This window comes from Urocampus carinirostris, chromosome 19, assembly GCF_059441175.1.
Source record: "Urocampus carinirostris isolate Australia breed hairy pipefish chromosome 19, RoL_Ucar_1.0, whole genome shotgun sequence".
NCBI classification, from domain to species: domain Eukaryota; kingdom Metazoa; phylum Chordata; class Actinopteri; order Syngnathiformes; family Syngnathidae; genus Urocampus; species Urocampus carinirostris.
This window is the reverse complement of record NC_142367.1, coordinates 29350646-29369174: the sequence shown is the minus strand read 5'-3', so window position 1 is coordinate 29369174 and position 18529 is coordinate 29350646. Positions and strand designations below refer to the sequence as shown.

At 43.6% G+C, this 18529-nt stretch overlaps 1 protein-coding gene across 10 annotated transcripts in view; it reads left to right on the top strand.

Annotated features, from left to right (window-relative positions):
* Positions 1 to 18529, top strand: part of LOC148347944 (neurexin-1a-like) — a 99257-nt gene that overhangs the window by 35350 nt on the left and 45378 nt on the right. For 8 of the 10 annotated variants that reach the window (XM_088323490.1, XM_088323486.1, XM_088323482.1 and 5 more), the window contains 6 exons: positions 4000 to 4301; positions 5617 to 5640; positions 10194 to 10355; positions 14611 to 14682; positions 16497 to 16721; positions 17826 to 17973. In XM_088323490.1, the coding sequence (XP_088179616.1) occupies positions 4000 to 4301; positions 5617 to 5640; positions 10194 to 10355; positions 14611 to 14682; positions 16497 to 16721; positions 17826 to 17973 (933 nt within the window). The remainder of the gene's footprint in view (positions 1 to 3999; positions 4302 to 5616; positions 5641 to 10193; positions 10356 to 14610; positions 14683 to 16496; positions 16722 to 17825; positions 17974 to 18529) is intronic. The other 2 variants (XM_088323484.1, XM_088323489.1) reach the window with 1 other exon arrangement.

Below are 18529 nucleotides of genomic sequence, written 5' to 3'. Positions count from 1 at the left end.
CATTTCACACGGTACATTTGCGTTCTATTATACCTAGATATATCAAAATAACATGACTACATTTAGGATCAATGTAAATGTAGCTTTTTATTTGTTACATTTCTTTTTATATTTGTTTTCAAATCGATTCACAATGAAATCAATAAAATACGTTTTCAAGCCCTAAATTTGATATTTAGTTCTATAGTATAACAGTTGTTGCAGTTTTGTTGTATTTTTGCTGTCGTTTTTTGGTTGTATTTTTATATTGGTTTTTCCAGTTTTATTTTTGTATTATTTCAGTTATTTTTTTATATTTCCATAGTATAATTTTTTTGCATAGCCGCGGTATTTTTGTAGTACGTCTGCTGTCATATTTTCTGTAGCAGTATTTTTATATTCATTTTTTCTAGTCTTATTTTTGTAATATTTGAGCCGTTTTTCCTGAGATATTTTTTAGTATTTCCCTTTTATAATTTTTTAGTATACCCACGGTATTTTTGTAGTATGTCTGCTGTTATATTTTTAAAGTAGTATTTTTGTACTACAGTATTATTGTTGTGGTATTTTTGTAGGATTTCTTTAATATTACTATATTTGTATTTTTCCAATATGTCTAGTGTAATATTTCTGGAGCAGTATTTTTTTAGTATTCCTATAGTATTCTTCTTTTTCTCTACAGAATGTTTCAATTATATTTATTTGTTTCAGAATCTAATTCGGTAGTTACCGATTCACCCAGCAGGTAGTGCTCACGTCACGATTTCCACACAAATTAGTTTCCAAAATAACCTCATTTTGTCTCTGTAGTATTTATTATAAAGGAAACAATACTCTGAGCATATTTCATTTTAGCTTAATATTATTAATTCTGCAGTTTATTGAAAATGATTATGATAAATCAGTCCAAAAGAAAAGTATATGGACACAAAAATAAATGACGCAAGATTGTCACAAAACAGGAACGGAGACGGGACCCAATTGCGTTCGTTTTACCCACTTTTATTTAGAAGGAGGAAAGGACTCGCACCCACGATCCGGGGATCGTCGGTCACGGGTAGCGGATCGCCGGGAACGCGGAAGCGGCACCTCCGTGTCGAGCGCAGGCAATGTCCAGAGCGAGGAAAAACGGGTCGATGGCCGGGACGGAGGAGCAAAAACATAAACGGGTCCAGAAAAAAGGTCGGCGACGGGAATCAAACAGAACAACGGGGCAGGATAGAGTCAGGAGTCGCAAAAGTTTGCATAGCGTGTCGCGTAGGTTCCCAAACGATCCGACGAGTGTTGTCAGGAGGCGGGGGTTTAAAAAGAGGAAGCAGCCCATCGGCGTCCGCGGCTGTTGGCGCCAACGAAGCAGACTCGGGTGCCCCGCATAAGTAATCGTGACAAATATGGTTTGATTCTATCAAACTACGATTTATTTACATGGCAAGATAAATAAATCAATTACCAAAAGGGAAACCGTGTGGAAAAAGGGGAGAAATCAAGTCATTCTGTAGCAAGAATGAACGTCCTTGTCAATAAGTCTGATTTTAAGGTAATCGATGGTCAGAAATGATATTTATACCCGGCACCGAAAACGGTCTGTTGCGTTCTCTTGCGTTGTCGGACCGGGCATCGTGTCCGGGGGGGAAAGGTGGGTGGTTGGCCGCAATCTCCACACAACGGGACAAAAACATTTCTTTTATTACTAGTACTTTGTTTACTATCGTCGATTGTTACTATATGTGGCGGGCCGGATGAAAATGCCTGAGGGGTCGCATGAGGCCCGGGGGCCGTAGTTTTCTCGACCCTGTCAGACCTCATGATCTTTTGATTATATTTTGAAGTCAATGTTGTGGGGTTTTTTTTGACTTTATGGAGTGGCTCAAATGAGAGCCACTTGAAGTGGACAAGCCCAATCACTTCAGGTGTGGTCATGGTTCCATGCACACCTGCATGAATCCATTCAACCGATAGTGAAGTTCAATATGGGAAGGAATGATCATGTGCAGGGAGACCGTTTCTGATGCATAAGTGTTTTTGTTTTTTTAAACGACCTCCGAAAAATGTCACAGGTTTGTATAATCATGTCGTTATCATTATTTTTTAAATGTATGAAATTGGATTAAACGGACACACAATAATTCATCATTTTCTTCTAAAGTTTGGGAAATCTCAAAAACATTGGAAAGTGATACTGGTATGGAGGGGTGTCAAGCATGTGTCCTATGGGCCGGATCAGGCTCGCCAACAGATTGAATCTGGCCCGCGAGAGAACAACAACAGTTTAAAATATGTCCACTTGATGTCTCCAGAGTCAAGTGCCACTCCCAAAGCAAAGTTCGATTTCTCTCTCTCTGTTTTTGATGTTTGCTGGCACGCGGCCCCAAAATGGGTTTCATCGCCCTGCGATAAGCAACAGGGCAGATAGCGATGCCTATCCGTCATGAGGTCGTGTGCAAGCGGACCTCAAACTGGTTTTGAACAGGATGGCGACGGTTTGGCGGCTCAATGAGCGTTTGATCCCGCTGACCGGAATACCGTATTCCAATGCAGATCCACGATCCGGTTTGTCTTTTGGCGCTGCCCACGCCGTCTTCGGCTAAAGGGTAATAGTTATCTTGCTCAAACACACGGGCGCCGCGCTTAATTAGCGCTATTGCTCTTCTTCATACATAAGAGAAGACAGTTTGTTCTAATTGCCCGTTGAGTCGTGACATATTCTTAGCGCAGCCCCCTTCCTCTTCCTCATTATTTCCCGGCTTCTCTATGCCGTTTGCCGTCTCCGTTCGAGCGCGCCGGCCGTCGCTCTCGTTCGTTACGCCTCCGCCTCCCTTCCCCCTCGGAAGGTTGGCAAAATGGCGGCCCGGCTCGAGCTTAAGGATGATGGATGGCGAAGGCTCGGAATAATGTCTTAGCGTGAGAGCAAAACCGTTATTGGTCGGCTCCTCGCGGCGGAGTATTCTTGGCGGCCGACGTCCTTCGCCTCCGCAACACTGCCCGATAGCGTCCGAAAGATGGCGGCCGTCACTTTGAAATATTCCGCTCGCCGACGCCATCTTCTGGCCGAAATCGACATTGCGGCCGTTTTTGCTCCTCGCGGAAGTATCGGAAATTCTTAGACACGCTCGACTCGACGCTTCATCTGTTTTGGGGGGGTCGGGTTAGCGTATCGACTGTATTTGCAACCGTTCTTTTCTTAATTTCGCCATTTTCATCCTAGAATGACAGTAAACAGTGAGCCCGCACCTGAACTCACTCTCCTCCTCCTTTCCTCCAGCGTAATGCACTTTGTGGCCAAAACACCGAGGGTGAAAGCAGATGGGCCAGTGGAGACAAATATTTACAGGCTCTCTGAAACCAGTTATCCGATTCTACATTCAGCTCTTTAAGGACATTTCAAACGATGAACCCGACATTAAACTTTTCATCCTTTTTTCATTTTATTATGTCCAAGAATTGGCGAGTTCCAGATCTTGTGGAAAAATTTGCTGAGGCTCACATCGAGGGAGCTAACATACGGGCCGGTTTGCTTTTACGGCTACCCAATAAACCAAAAAGCTTGCGAAAGGCTGAGCAAAGAAATTTGAAGAAATACGATGCCCTTTAGTTATTTTCAGTCACTGTACTTTGTATTCCTCTTTGTGCTTTTGAGCACCCGTTTCTTCATATATTATACACACTGTCCCTTTAAAATGGGATTTCTGGTCTCTGTTGTCGTTTGTAACATAAGCCGCGAAGCGACACGACGGTTCGAAGCTCGTTGACGTTATTCCGGGATGCGCTTAGCGACAATGAGTGCCACGCGTGAAACTTGCCGTGCGCGCGGATGGGATTTTAATATCCGGAATGCCGATTTACTTCCAAATAACAAACGGCGGTCGCCCGTTCGGTTTTCGGCGGGCAGCCGTCGATTCGTCACATCACGGGAGGAGGAAGGAAAGCAAGGTTTCTGATCGCATCTCGTCTTATCGGTTTCCCTTTACCGTAGTTGGTAGCGGTTATTGAAAAGCGCTGTCTTTTTGTTGGGGGTGACAGCCCGCGAGGAGTTCCTGGCCACCTTCAAGGGTTCGGAGTTCTTCTGCTACGACCTGTCGCCCAACCCCATCCAGTCCAGTAGCGACGAGATCACGCTCTCCTTCAAGACGCTTCAGCGCAACGGGCTGATGCTACACACCGGGAAGTCGGCCGACTACGTCAACTTGGCTCTGAAGAACGGCGCCGTCTCGCTGGTCATCAACCTGGGTTCGGGGGCCTTCGAGGCCCTGGTGGAACCCGTCAACGGCAAGTTCAACGACAACGCCTGGCACGACGTCAAGGTCACCCGCAACCTGCGACAGGTAAAGGCTTAAAGCCGCACCCCCGCCCCCCCGCATGCGCCCCGTAACGGACGGCGCCGACCCCCGCCGGGCTTTCGGCTCGCCGCTTAACCGATTAACCTCGCTGTTTAACCGAGGACTGCCGTGTCAAGACGGTCGATTTTGCTTACTAATCATTACAGTGACGTTTCCTTCCTTTGGATTGTGCAAAAATACTCATTATATAAAGAGTCGTATACGTCAAAAACAACAACTTTGAAATTGTTTCTATTCAAATCTTTGGTGGCTTCCCTATATTGGTAGCAGTAGACTGGTACACCCCCCAAAAAAACGCAACTTATACAAATTTTGCAAAATAAGAGAGGTGAGACTGCTAAGAGTCCCATTCTTTGTTACTATGTTACTCATTTAATCTTTTAAAGAACCTGTGAGTAATATTTCAGCACCAGATGGCGCTGTTTTTTCTGATGCAGACGAAACCCAGTGCCACATGAGCACATCGTAACAGCAAGTAACGATTTAGGATATAAATCTAATTTTTTAATACCGTTTAGTGAGTTGTTTTTGATAAATGTATAGTTTTCAAAATAAAGAGAGATGATATCAATGGACCAGGAGAGGTCCAAACCCTCATAGTAGAAAATGCAACGGGTTTTGATATCCCTTGAGCACTTTCTTTTGTTTCAATCTCAATAGGTTACAATAGAAGATCCGCCCTAAAGGGTGTGCATTTCAGAGAATCGATTAGCAGAGAGTGAATATGTTGAAAAAGGTGCATCACAGTCAGTCAAAATAACAAACAACAAAGATGGATAATAGTCAAAATGATTACAATTCGGCCTCCCGTGCAATCTCTTTTGCATGTGTCTAATATCAAAAACAGAACGAACTCGTATTTATCTGCTGCTTCTAGTGTACACGTTGACGAATCCAAACATTAAGAAAAGAAAAAAAATCCAAGCGATCGAAACGATTGAAAGTTGTGTTTCTAACATGAACCATTAGCCAAAACAAGGCGGCTAACGCTTGCATGGAAGCGACGCTAACCGAGTAGCTGGCGCTACTCCCGAACGTTTGGCTAGTTTTGCTAGCAGCTCCGGTAGGTGAATGCTTGCTGTCATCAAACAAAAGCAGTGTGTGACTACTACTAACTTGTTACTAACCTGCCAGTGGAAGCAACAAACTAACACCATCCATGGAATGATTCATACTACTAACCTAACCTGTGCCCTTCTCCTAGCGAAAACACGCCTCCCTCTGCAGAAGGCCTTCTTAGTTTTCTTTCTCTTTTTAATTTTTGCATTTGCTTTCCTTTCTTTCCCCCTTTCCTACAAAGCACTCAGGCATTGGACACGCTATGGTAAACAAACTCTGTTGTTCGGTAGACGCCGTTCCAATTCTTTCTTAGTTTGTCTTATTTCCTTTTTACGACAACAAAAGCAGTAAGCGATAAAAGGATAACTGCCGTGGCTATTTTTTTGAATTTCTTTTTTGGCAGCTTAATCAAACCCGATCTCCTCCTCACACGGCCCTCACGCTCCCTTTCTCGTTGTCGAACGTGTTTTCCCTTAATTCCTCTTTCTCTTCCCTTGTTTTTTCCCCAACTCATGAATTGTGATTTTCTCCGCCTCACGTGCATGCAAGTGTACCGCCCTTTTTGCATACTTCCCACCTCGCAATTTGTTCAACTGGGCTCGTACGAGGTGGCGCTACCTGTCGATCGCATTATGCAGAGATTAGTGATTGCGATTGTCCATTTTAATCGATGAATTAACCTTACAAACGCACCTATTTAGTGTCAATGAGACGGAATATGTCGAATAACAAAGAATTTGAGTAAACACTCCACGTAGAACATAAACACTTGTTGGAGGATAACATCTGTTGGTTTACCGCGACAATATGAGCAATCTACGATGACATTGTGGTCTGCTACCAGTGACCGATACCATCCATTACAACCGAAAGTGGGCGAGACGAAGACGCTCTAACCAAAAATTAAATTAGAAAAAAAATCCAGTGTAAAAATGACATACACAATTTGAAATGATAAAAACAAGTATGGTTTCTTTCCTTCCGGTGGCCTTTTGGGAGCACCTCGACATGCTTGAAACGTCAACCATTTTTACGAGCATTATCTAGGCTAGCATCCACTGCGCATTTAGGTGGACGAGAAAGATAGACGGATAGATAGATAGATACTTTATTCATCCCCGCAAGGAAATTCACATTCACAAGGCAAAATACCCCGCCATGGATTATAGAAATCACTCCTAAAATATGTCATCTTTTGCAGTGTTTTACAACCACTGTGCCACAGCAAACTGACATCATGAATTGTGGTACTGTGCCGTAGGAAATTATACTATTTGTGTGCCTGTGCGGTCTAGCGACAGCTATCTTTCATTTGGTTTTAATTTTGCCGACAAATGCAACGGCCCTGACTGGTGGTGCCGCCTGGGATTTCTTCAATGAAAGAAATGTACCATGGCTCAAAAAAAGGTTGAAAAACACCCCGGTGAAAGCACGATCACGTCTCAAGGAGGACCCATGTCTGAACATAAACAAGAAGTCCTTGATCCAAGTTGTCCTGCTAATACTCAAAAGAAAGTCAAAAGAAAGCATGCTTAAGGGGATCATTTTGGGCCAACTCCCAAGGTTATGTGTCGAGTATTTTTTTCTGCGAAATTGTCGTTGGTAACAACGTAATGGAAATGTTTATAACAAGATTAAGCACGGCACTCCAGGATAAACATCTCATAAAGCGGAATAAAATAAAACAATGTTAGGCCAAATTTTTACTAGGTAATGCTTAGAAACTTTCCTAAGTTGTAAGTGCAGTAAGAAATAGTGCAATAATATTTAGCAACATACTTCAGAAAGAAATAAGATGTGAATTCCCATTTTTCTAAAGATAGAATGACCCATAAACTCATTTGAAGACCGATGTATCTTATGGATGGTTCACAAGCTTTCAAAATTAGAGAGGAAATTGGCTGTGTTTTGAAAATGTTGGGCAGATTACAATCTTTTGCATTTCAGTTGAAATTTCCCCCAGTCAAAAAGATGTAAGCCTGACAGTCCGTGTTAGACATCAGCCTGTAATATGGGCATCTGTTTCACTCATCCAAAAAATTCGGTTGTCCTATTCGCTCCATCCAAAATTTCAGACTTGCCCAGTTAATACGTTTAACTGCCATTTTGTAAAAAGAACTGAAGCAAGTATCCCAAACCAATTGTCCGGAACCTAGTTATGAAGCATTTTCCAGAGTAAACGGTGGTACTGGGGGTATGACGTAAAAATAACCCGGAAGCTAAGTAGCGTCAGGCCTTGTTAGTACACGGATGGGAGACGGCCTGGGAATACCGGGTGCTGTAAATAGGTCATTTGGCCCGCATTCTGCGGCAACAGCACTGACTGTACTCCACCGCTAGAGTTGGCGAAAACGAATTTCCCTCAGAGGACCAAACCGATCAAATTGTTATGATTTCGACATGAAAATATCTGTGCGATGCCCCCCTCATCGTGGCTTGATTTCCATTACCATCCCATCGTCCTCGCATGTGGAATGAGCATCCACGCTGCATGTTTTTAGAGCTACTTGTGGAATGAGCTGTGATCCATCTAATGTTTGTGTAAGTGTGAGTATCAAGTGATACGAGTGTTTGTCACCAGAATTGAAGAAAACAAGTTTCACCCCCAAGATGGCAAACCCCTACTAACAACATCATCACTACTAACAACATAGCAGCTTACTAACATCATCGACCCTCACTTCAATAACTAAACACTACTAACTAGCACCAAGAGGCTTGCGGACTGTACTAACGCCTCCGGCCTGCCGCTAACAAATGCCAACGACGGACTTCAGGTTACAGGATCGGTCGGCAAAACGAGCTGCTTGCGTCCGTAGTTCGCGGCGAGCTGTTAAAAATTGCAGCGGAGGGTAAATTGAATCACGGGCGAGCGTTTTATGCAAAGGCAGAGTCAGCATTCGTAAGCCAGTCTTCCGTTACATTGTTTATGAAAGCCTCGGATGACAAAGTGACCCTTGTAGTGGACACAAATATCTGCTGTAGCGCTTAGATTTCTCAGCCCCAAGATTGATAATTGAATAATTGTGTTGTCGTCGTCCAGTAACATGTCCTGGTTAGCTTTTGAAGCTGGTCTAGTTAGGCATGTTTAGTGTTGTCAGGGGTTGTCTGGCTAAATTGACAACAAAGAGCCCTAATTCTAAGACCAGATACACGAGTCTCTTAAGCTAAAGAACCCTCGAAAGTAACTGCTCGCAGTCAATCTAGCCACATCTTTCTATCAGCGCCAACCTTCCCCTTTGGCATCCCTCAACTAAGATGAAAACCCAATCAATTTAAGGAGAATATACCACTCAAATGTCTCATTAGTTGAATCACCTTTCTCTGGATAACTGAAAGCAAGGCTACTTGATCTAGACTAGATGGAATCTGGCCTCCTAAATCCGTACGTATTGAAAAATCACTCTTTGGCTTCATAGCATCTGATGATATCTGTTCCTAAGGCATGTCTTATTGTCCGCCAAGACCATAAGTCATTAAATTCTTATGAACAGACTCTTTCCTTAATTTGACTAAGGCTTTTAGGTTGAAGAAACTTGAATGAAGAGAGCTCTAACCCGGACTTAATTCAGACTTTATCACCATGCACTGATCAAAACACCAAGTCCCAGAGTCTTTGGCAAAGTAGCTATGACACACTATCCAACTCTTGTCATTACTTACCCTCCCATTCCAGACAGCTTGAAGAACGGTCCAATCCATAAATCAATTTGGCAGCAGCTATAGCAGGCAAACCCAGACCTTTCTGTCGCCAGCCATCTTTGTGTTACGCCTCCAACGCGATCCGGAATCATTCCCTTTCGACCCGAGACTTTGTCTCTCAACTGCTTCTTGATTTATCCCCTGGGCCGCTTGCTGGGGGGACATGCCAGCAACACTTCTCCTGGGAAACATTTGGAAGGCATCAGAACCTAATTCCCAAGCATCCTCAGCAAGCTCCTCTCCCTGGCACACAGAATCCCTCCCAGATGACTGAGCCCAGACACCCGCAGAAGAAAATCATTCAGGATATTCTTCTTTCTGTCACTACACTGAGCTCATGATCAGGAAAAAAAAAACAATATATATATATATATATATATATATATATATATATATATAGGACTGTGCGATTGGCTGGCAACCAGTTCAGGGTGTCCCTTGCCCACTGCCCGATGATTGCTGGAATGGGCTCCAGCACCCCCGCGACCCTACTGAGGATAAGTGGTGCAGCTGGTGAGATGAGATGAAATGATATATAGGACTGTAGAAAGATTAGTAAATCAAAAACTTTGCCCTTTGGATCAGCTATGTCCTTACCAAAACAGACCCTTAACCCAAGTGGTTTTTCGGGTTAGGTATTATGTGCAATTACTATAACCCCATTGTTGTAACCTTTCCCAAGTGCAGTTGTTGTCGAATTAGCTTGCTTCAGATCCATAGGACGGGTGGTCTTCTAAGTCATTCAAACAATTTTGTCCACAAACCTTGACCAAGATCCCTGAAGTTGGAACTTGCTAATAGGTTAGGATAAGGGTGGAATCACCAACCTTAGAACCTGGGCTTCTGATTCCAGTTACCTAGAACAGCAGTGCCATCCCACCGCCGACCTGGAATTCCACCGACGGCCTTGATTCTGACACAAAATACACGCTACTTCATCAAATTCAGGAGCACACACGTTTCCCCACAGCAATTGAGGTCACCTCCCTGCCACAAACACACTGGGTTGCCAGAGTAACAGGGGCTAATTTGGCTGGTCTACACCTAGCTAGCGCTCTAGCAGTGCCTTCGGGTGTGAGTATATAGCGTGTCCTTTCCCTGTGCTTTGTTGTGTAGGTGACAATCTCCGTGGACGGCATCCTGACCACAACGGGTTACACCCAGGAGGACTACACCATGCTGGGGTCCGACGACTTCTTCTACGTGGGAGGGAGCCCCAGCACCGCCGACCTGCCCGGCTCCCCAGTCAGCAACAACTTCATGGGCTGTTTGAAAGAGGTGGGGAGGTTTTGAGGAGCGTTCCTTGTTTCGCGGAATCCCTTTTGCCTGACGTCTTCTTTGCCTCTTGAAGGTTTATCCTCTAAAACGTCTGATGTATCGTAAAAGAAATGTCTGCATACGCTTTACAGGATCGTCAAATACGCAACGTATAAATGATGTATTTGTGTACTCCTTATCTCTGTTACATCTTCCATTGGACTGAGTCGGTCGCTTACGATAGATTTTGTGTCCCTGGACGGGACTAATCCTCTCACAAATCTCTTTGACTTACATCCCTCATGTTGCGGCTCGCTGCGTTTAGCGTTGCCAAATTGAAAAAGAACCACTGCGCCTCATCTAACCCGGGGTTCCTCAACCTTTTTGGCGGAAATCCTTGTTTTTAAAGACCTCTTTATTCAATCTCGTAGGTTACAATAAAAGATCCACTCTCAGGGGTGCGGTTATCAAAGAACGGCAACCTCATTGGCAGATGGTGACAATGATGTTACACAAGTGCATAGTAGTCAAAATAACCAACAGTATGGTATGATAACAAACTGGGATCCTATGCAATCTCCTTTGTAGGTCTTTAATATCAAAAACAGGATAAACCTATCCGTGAGACTCGTGTAATGTCGATAAAAACAAATGATTCGACCGACGAGTATTTAAAATGAGGCACGTTTATTTGATAGTTCACGTATTTTTGCTTATTATTTAGATCAATATTCTTTTTTAATGATTGAAGTTTTGTCAAACCACTAGGAGATGCTAAATAATACACACTGTCCCTTTCACAATATCACATTTGGACAAATTACTCATGTATATTTGACCACAAGTGTTTTTTTTTTTTTTTTACTGTTGATGGATTTCCACACATTTTCCAAACAAGCAAAAAGCACGCCGGCAAACAGAGGCGCTTCCAACTGGCAGATCCTCACCAAAATTCGCAGACACCTTGCCAACATCAGAGAGAATTGCTAATGCGGGCCGCCGTGAAGGGGACTAACGAGATGCTAATTAGCCGAGCCGCGACTCACGTGATTGGCCGGGGAGATGCAAACACACAAACGGCGCGTTAGCACGGGTCTTTCGGGCTACAGACGAGGTGCCAAATATTGAGCCGGAGGCGTTCTGCATTTTCTCCTGAACTCTTAGATGCAAAAGTTGTAATAGTATCATCTTCCAGGTATTCCTTATTAAACGTCTTTATGATATGATGTCATTAGTATTTTTTCGTCATTAGCTTAATGGTTAACTAGAAAGGTAACGTGTAAAAGACTAACAATACATTAGACAGCTTGCTCAAAGAGTAAAACGTCATCTCAATATTTGGATAGAATGCTAAAAAGAAAGCTAGCTAGAAAGAAGCCCAAAATGTTGCTAAATGCTTAGGAAAAAAGGTCAAATGTTAGCTAGACATCATGCAAAAAAATTAAAAATCGACCTAGCTGGCTTGCTAAAAAGGGTGGAAGATAGCTAGCTACAAAGCCAGACAGGTAGCCAGATAGCGAGTTAAAAAAAGACTACAATTGTTTTGCTCATTGGCTTCATAAAACCCATAAATAAGATCTGAGTTTGAAGTTTTGACTCAATGTGTTTAATACAAAAAAAGATTCTCATTTTACTTTCTCAATTACTTTTGTGAAAATAAATATTAACACTTGAATGTTTTTTTTGGATTGATTTGAGTTTCTGAAATAACAACTTAGCACGTTATGACTATGCTGTCACCGTGTAAATGCCGTATTAATGAATGCCCTTATTAAAAGTAAGGCTCAACTCAGAAAAAATCCAGTTACTAGAAACACTTATTGAGCCGGCACTGGTAGCTATTTTCAGAACAGGGCAACGGGCACCTGGACTGAACCCGGTCGGAGGCCCCGAGAGTAAGCCCTGCATGGCGAGCCGGAATTGTGTGAACAGGAAGACGGCCGGGGGGGAGATTCAGAAGAATGTGGGAGAAAACGATGCCCGCCACTTTTCTAGTCAATTCAGACATACAGGTTGCAGATTTGATGCCACTGTCCTATAAACTGATTATCCAATTTAATGATAAAAACAGAGACTTAACATTGTTTTGCTTTCATTCTCAAAATAAAAAACTACTACAAAAATATTATTAGAGTAATACTTTAGTACACAAAATAATACATACATACATATTACAACAGAAATCCTACTTAAAATACAGTACTACAGTATTATTACAAAATACTCATGAAATTCTTCAAAAATACTAAAGATGTACTACAGAAATGCCACTACAATAATACATTATGCAAAAATACCACTACAAAAATATCACATAAAAAATACGACAACGGAAATATCACGCCAGAAATACAAAAAAAACCGACTTCTACAGAAATACTGCAAAAATAAACCTACGGTAATACTACCGACTTACGACAACAAGAAATCACCTACAAAAATACTTACAAAAGTAGGAAAAAATGGCCGCTATGGAAATACTGTACTACAAAAATCGGGCTGCAGAAAAAGTCCTTGAATTTGAGCATGAAAAACATGTACAAACTTTGAAGCATTGTTTTGATACGTCCATTCAAGTCATAACCCCGCTGGTGGGCGGTGGCGAGAGTCAAGAAGACACTCCAATTCAACTAAATATTCATTCCAATTGGCTCTTCCCATCCTAACTCTGAACATTTAGCCCACAGCACGTTACGCAATTCATTTCCTTTTTTATATTTGAAGCTTCTGCCGCTATCCATTCGACTCGCCGTGTTGGTTCGTTCTTTGCGTATTCTCTTCTTCCTGCTTGCGAAATGCACAAAGAGGCTAATGGGTAAGGGGGTTCGGACGGAAGAGGGCGGTAGGGAGGGCGATAGGGAGGCCCGGCCAGCTTTGATAAAGCCCAGCTTGTGTTTTGCACCGGTGGCATCAAAATGCCGTGCACAAGCGCCGTCTCCTTCTACTTGCTCACAGAGCATTTTGTGTTGGGCCACGCAACACAAGCTCTTCTCAATATCCGCCAATATCCTACACACGGCAATATGATGCCACTAGATGTCTCTGTATAGTTTAGAGCCATCAACAACAAATGACACAAGCTAGGGATACTCAAAGTGAACGGACCACACGTTTTTCTTCCTTTCGCGTGTTTTTTAGCGTTTTTCCACCTGCCCGGCTTGTGACGCAGCTCCTTTAAAAGGGGCGGGGCTTAGGCCGCACGGTTGGGCTTTCTCACAGGATGTGGAAGAGATGAAACTTTTTGTCAATTTTTTTTTCTTTTTTTTCCCCTCTGTTCTTTTTTTCTTGCCGCAGCGACCCGTGTGAGGTTTGCATGTTCTCCCCGTGCCTGCGTGGGTTTCCTCCGGGCACCTCGGTTTCCTCCCGCTCTCCCAAAAACATGCATGTCAGGTAAATTGTCCGGTCCAAATTGAGGGGTGGGAATGAGTGAGCGAATTGTCTGTCCCTGTGTCCCCTGCCCACAGCCCGGAGATGGCTGGGAAGGGCTCCGGCACCCCTGCGACTCTACTGAGGATAAGCGGTGCAGATAATGGATGGATGTCCTTTTTTGTCTTTTTTCTTTTCTTATTTATTTTCGTTACAAAAGTAACAGGGTATGTTTTGGACCCTTTGAGTCTCCGTATTATGTCTTCTTCTGTTGCTCTTTAGGCTCTCGTTTTCGGCGGCAAAACAAAATACGGCGACATCTAGTGGGGAAAGGATACACGCTGTCCCTTTAACTTTCATATTAAGGTGCCGCAATTGGCCTCCGGGCTGTGAGTCGGAGACCCCTGCAATAAAGAGTTGTTTCCCTTATCATTTGTTGCGTAAGAGCAGATAAAAATACAAATCTTTTAAAGGAAAACACTGATCCATGATGAGGTGTAATCGGAGTCTCATTTTGTGTGAATCCATCGGAACGTTTTGCATTTGTCTCCAAAACGGACGACAACTTCTGCGGTTCAAGTGTCGATTTCTTCTGGACCTGAGAAGCTGTTGAATGTTGCATTGATTGACCGAGGTGAGCAATTTGTTCCGTGGGATAAAAAGCCACGCTAAAAGGGAATCTCGGCCACGTCTGGTGACGAGCGCCTCGGATGCAGAGAAAAGTGTCCGGTCCGGGAGGTTCCGTTCCCGGTTCTTCCCCGGTCGGGCAAGACCCTGAACCCCTAAGCCGATGGACTCTGCCGCGGGTGTGAGTGCAAAGTGTATCGTAAAGCGGGACGGATGTCCTCAGTGACTGGTAGAGTGCAATAGAAATGCATTGGACTGTAAACCTTCTCTGTTCTTTGCCAAGGTGGTGTACAAGAACAACGACGTGCGACTGGAGCTGTCCAGGCTGGCTAAACAAGGAGATCCCAAGATGAAGGTAAAGGCGGCCTTATTGACTTGCTCTTTTAGACCACAGGGTGTCGAGCATGCGGCCCCCTGGCCCAATCGGGCTCGCCGGGGCTCTGGATCGGGCCCGCCGGACCATGCAGGGAGAAGCGCAAGAGAAAAATGAGCTGCACTTTGGGATGTGTCCGCTTGATGTTGCAACCGGAGGTGTCTCTCTTTATCGCTTTTCTTCCTCTTCCTCTTCCTATCCCTCTTCCACTTTCCTATCTTTCCGACTTTGCCTTTTTCCCTTTCCACGAGTCTGGCCCCCGTGAGGTTTTTTCATGTGGCCCCAGAACTAAAATGAGTTTGACACCCCTGTCTTAGACACAACCAGCAGACATCTCGTATTTTGTATTTGTTTTTTGTTTTTTTTAATCAAACGCTTATCAAAATAGAGTTAGTCAGTGTACTGCAAAATGCTCTTGTATTGTGCAATGGAGATCCAAAGTTCCCGGGGTAGTCCGTAGCAGTTTATTGATTTCCAGGGAGTAATAACAATTGTCTCTTTATGTCTTCACAGAGCTATCCACTTCTAAATGTATTTTCTTTTGAACGAGTACATGGTTTACGATTGAATAGAATAGTCTTTATTGTCATTGATAACAAGGTAGGGAACATTGTTTGCATTAGACGAGACGTGGCCCTCTCCGGGATAAACGAGCACAGTTAATGAGGACTTAAAAGCGAAATCTGAGAAAAAAACGTTATCAGAAATAGGCAAAAACGATTCCCCGTACCAGTACAAGGTATCAGTGCCGATACAAATATTTTGTTGAAGTAAGAATTCATCGCATGGAGTTAAATTCAGCCAAAAAGATTTGTTTTACCATTTTTGACAGAAGAAATCAATCGAATCCTCAGAGCAACTAGTTTAGTAGACACTCGAAATAAAGAGAGAAGACATCAATTTATTTTGAACTTTGAACAGAAGATCGCTGTACAGGAAATCCTCATAATGCCAAATTCCAGCCTGTTTGGTTAAATCTCAAAGATGATAAAAAGACCCGTTCTAAATGGTGTGGGAAAAAAAAGAATAGCAACATTAATGGTTTATCGTGAGAATGATGGAAACAGTGCATGATAGTCAAAAAAACACAGCGAGGTGTGCAGTCTCCTTTACAGGTGTCCTATAATAAAAACAGAAGCCACTTATCACGGATCCTGTGCGATTACTGGTCGATACAATTATATTTTTGTAGATACTCAAAATAAGGAGAGAAGACATCAATGAATTTTGAACATCCGAGGAGAACAGGAGAGGACCCTAGATATATTCTAGGCGCCATGGCTCTCCAGAAAATAATTCCCAAAGTTGACGGTTTGACCCCATCCCCTAGAGCTGCGACGTCACCGGATGACAACAGGGACTCAAAACAATGGCGCGCCCCGTTGATTGAAGTAATCAGCAAATGCATAGCGCTTCTTTATGCTTGGAGTAATGTGAACTTTGCTTAATGTGTCGCTGGGGAATTTTGACCGCGCGCATTGATCATCAAAAGCTGCGTGTGGCTAGTGTACCTGCCGTCATGTACAGCATGCACTCCTTTTTTGCCTTCGCCACCTTTTAGGTACGTGATGGTGACTTCTCCTTCGTGTTTTTCGCTACGTGTTTTGCAGTTCATATCATGTTGTCCAGATAGCTCTCCCGTTAGCATGCGGGCTCCGAAGACTTCCAGGTTAGCCCTGTTAGCAGCTAGCTGGCCTTCTGTGTTCATAGTTTTTTCCCTTTTAAGACTTTCCACCGTCTAAACGGAGACCCCTCTGATGTCTGGTTTATGGAGATTGGCCCCCTTTCCCCCCCAGGTTAGCGGCGTGGTGTCCTTCAAGTGCGAGAGCGTGGCCACGCTGGATCCGGTCACCTTCGACACGCCCGAGTCCTTCGTGGCCCTCAGCAAGTGGACGGCCAAGAAGGCGGGCTCCATATCTTTGGACTTTAGGACCACCGAGCCAAACGGCCTGATGCTCTTCAGCCACGGCAAACCTCGGCAGATGCAGCGCAAGGACCCCCGCACGCCGCCTACTGTCAAGGTACGCTAAATGGACCGCCTTTCCAGAGCGCTTTTTTTGAACTGGTCAATGATGACCTCCCTAAGCCCTTTACAATGCACCATTCACACACACGCTCACACGCCGGTAGCGAGTGAAAGTTTATTGTATGGCCTTCTTCAAATGGAGAGCTCCCTTTTTTTCTAATGAGCTCAAAGGGCTGCACGTTGGATAAGCGTGTCTAGAATAACAACTTGTCATTTTATACACGGTTCATGGGTCCCTCACGTGCCGGGGTCGTACAGTGCCCATCCCTCTCCAGGCCAATTCTTTGAGTATTTCTCAATTCATCGAACCCTACTCCTTAATATATGATTCACAGATCCCTTAACTGCCAGGGTCATGGGGCACCACTTCCTGTGGTGTGTCTTGGGCAAGTACAGGGGTGATGCCCATTCCTCTGTGGGCCGATTTCCTGCGTTGGGGTTTTCTTCCACACATGGAACCGATGACTGGTTTCCATGGTTACAGAAACGTTGTGGGATGACGATACGTCCTTTGCTTTTGTGACCTATGGAAGGCTCAAAGGCGTTTTGTCCCGTTTCTACGCCGCACGATGTCTTTCTTATCTTTAAACAAAAAACAGTCGTGTTCTGAGTAAACGGGGATGCCTTTTTGACAAATGAATTTGCCGTTTTTGCCATTCATAGTAGATTTCGACAACTTAAATATGTGATTTAAATCGAGGAAATAATTCAACAAAACGATCTGCCAAGGAACAAGACGATCGAAAATATGAATATTTATTTTATTTTAGGATATACTTCAAAATAGATTTACTACATGCACTTGAAAAATCAACTTTTGGGTTGCGGAACTGAAGAAAGATAATAATACATATTTCTTAAAAAATGTAAAAAAAAAAAAAAAAAACCTAACCATAAGCAGGCTTATTAGTGAAGTGAAAAATGCATGTAAAAAAAGGATTCTTTTTAGTGCTGAGAAGCTTTTAGGTGTGATTTGCAGTAAAGCGCTGCTCCCCCTGCCCCCCCCTGCCCTTCCCTCCCCACCGTACAATCGGTGTCAATGAATTTCCCTGCGGGGGGACCGAATGGATAAAATCATCTTAAGCGCCTCCCCTTTTAGGTGGATTTCTTTGCCATCGAGATGCTGGACGGCCACTTGTACCTGCTGCTGGACATGGGCTCGGGCACCACCAAGACCAAAGCGATCGATAGGAAGGTCAACGACGGAGAGTGGTATCACGTTGACTTCCAGAGGGACGGACGCTCGGGTAGGCCCCCATTTATGTCCTTTTGTACAGTACCGAGAACAAGTATTTCCCACCTTCCTAAATTCTGTCTTTATGGCATATTTATCACTCGCAAAGGTCTCAAATCATCAAACTGGGATCACACCTAAGGAAATGCAAAATGCATTTTTCACTGACTAAAGAGATGACCAAAAAGGATTGCCGCCATCTGTTTTAAATCCAAAAAGGACCTTATTTGCATGCGTTAGACAAAGACAAGTAGGATACAAAATTGTAAGAACGCAATCCACGTGCCACCATCCAAAGAAATCCCAGAAAAAAATGGGAAATAAACTGATTAAAATCTATCTGTCTGAAAAAGGTCACAAAGCCCCCTCCAACACTAGGATTCTGAGCTCGTATACACCTCAGCCACAAACAATAGAATAAGTGATAGTATTGGAAGGGTCATAGCATAGAAAGCCATCTAGTACAATCTTTCTCATCACGGAGCGTTTCCTATTCCTTGATGCTTTTATGATAAGGAACAGCGTATAGATTTCATTTTTAGGTTAAATGAAGACGAAGGAAATAAACG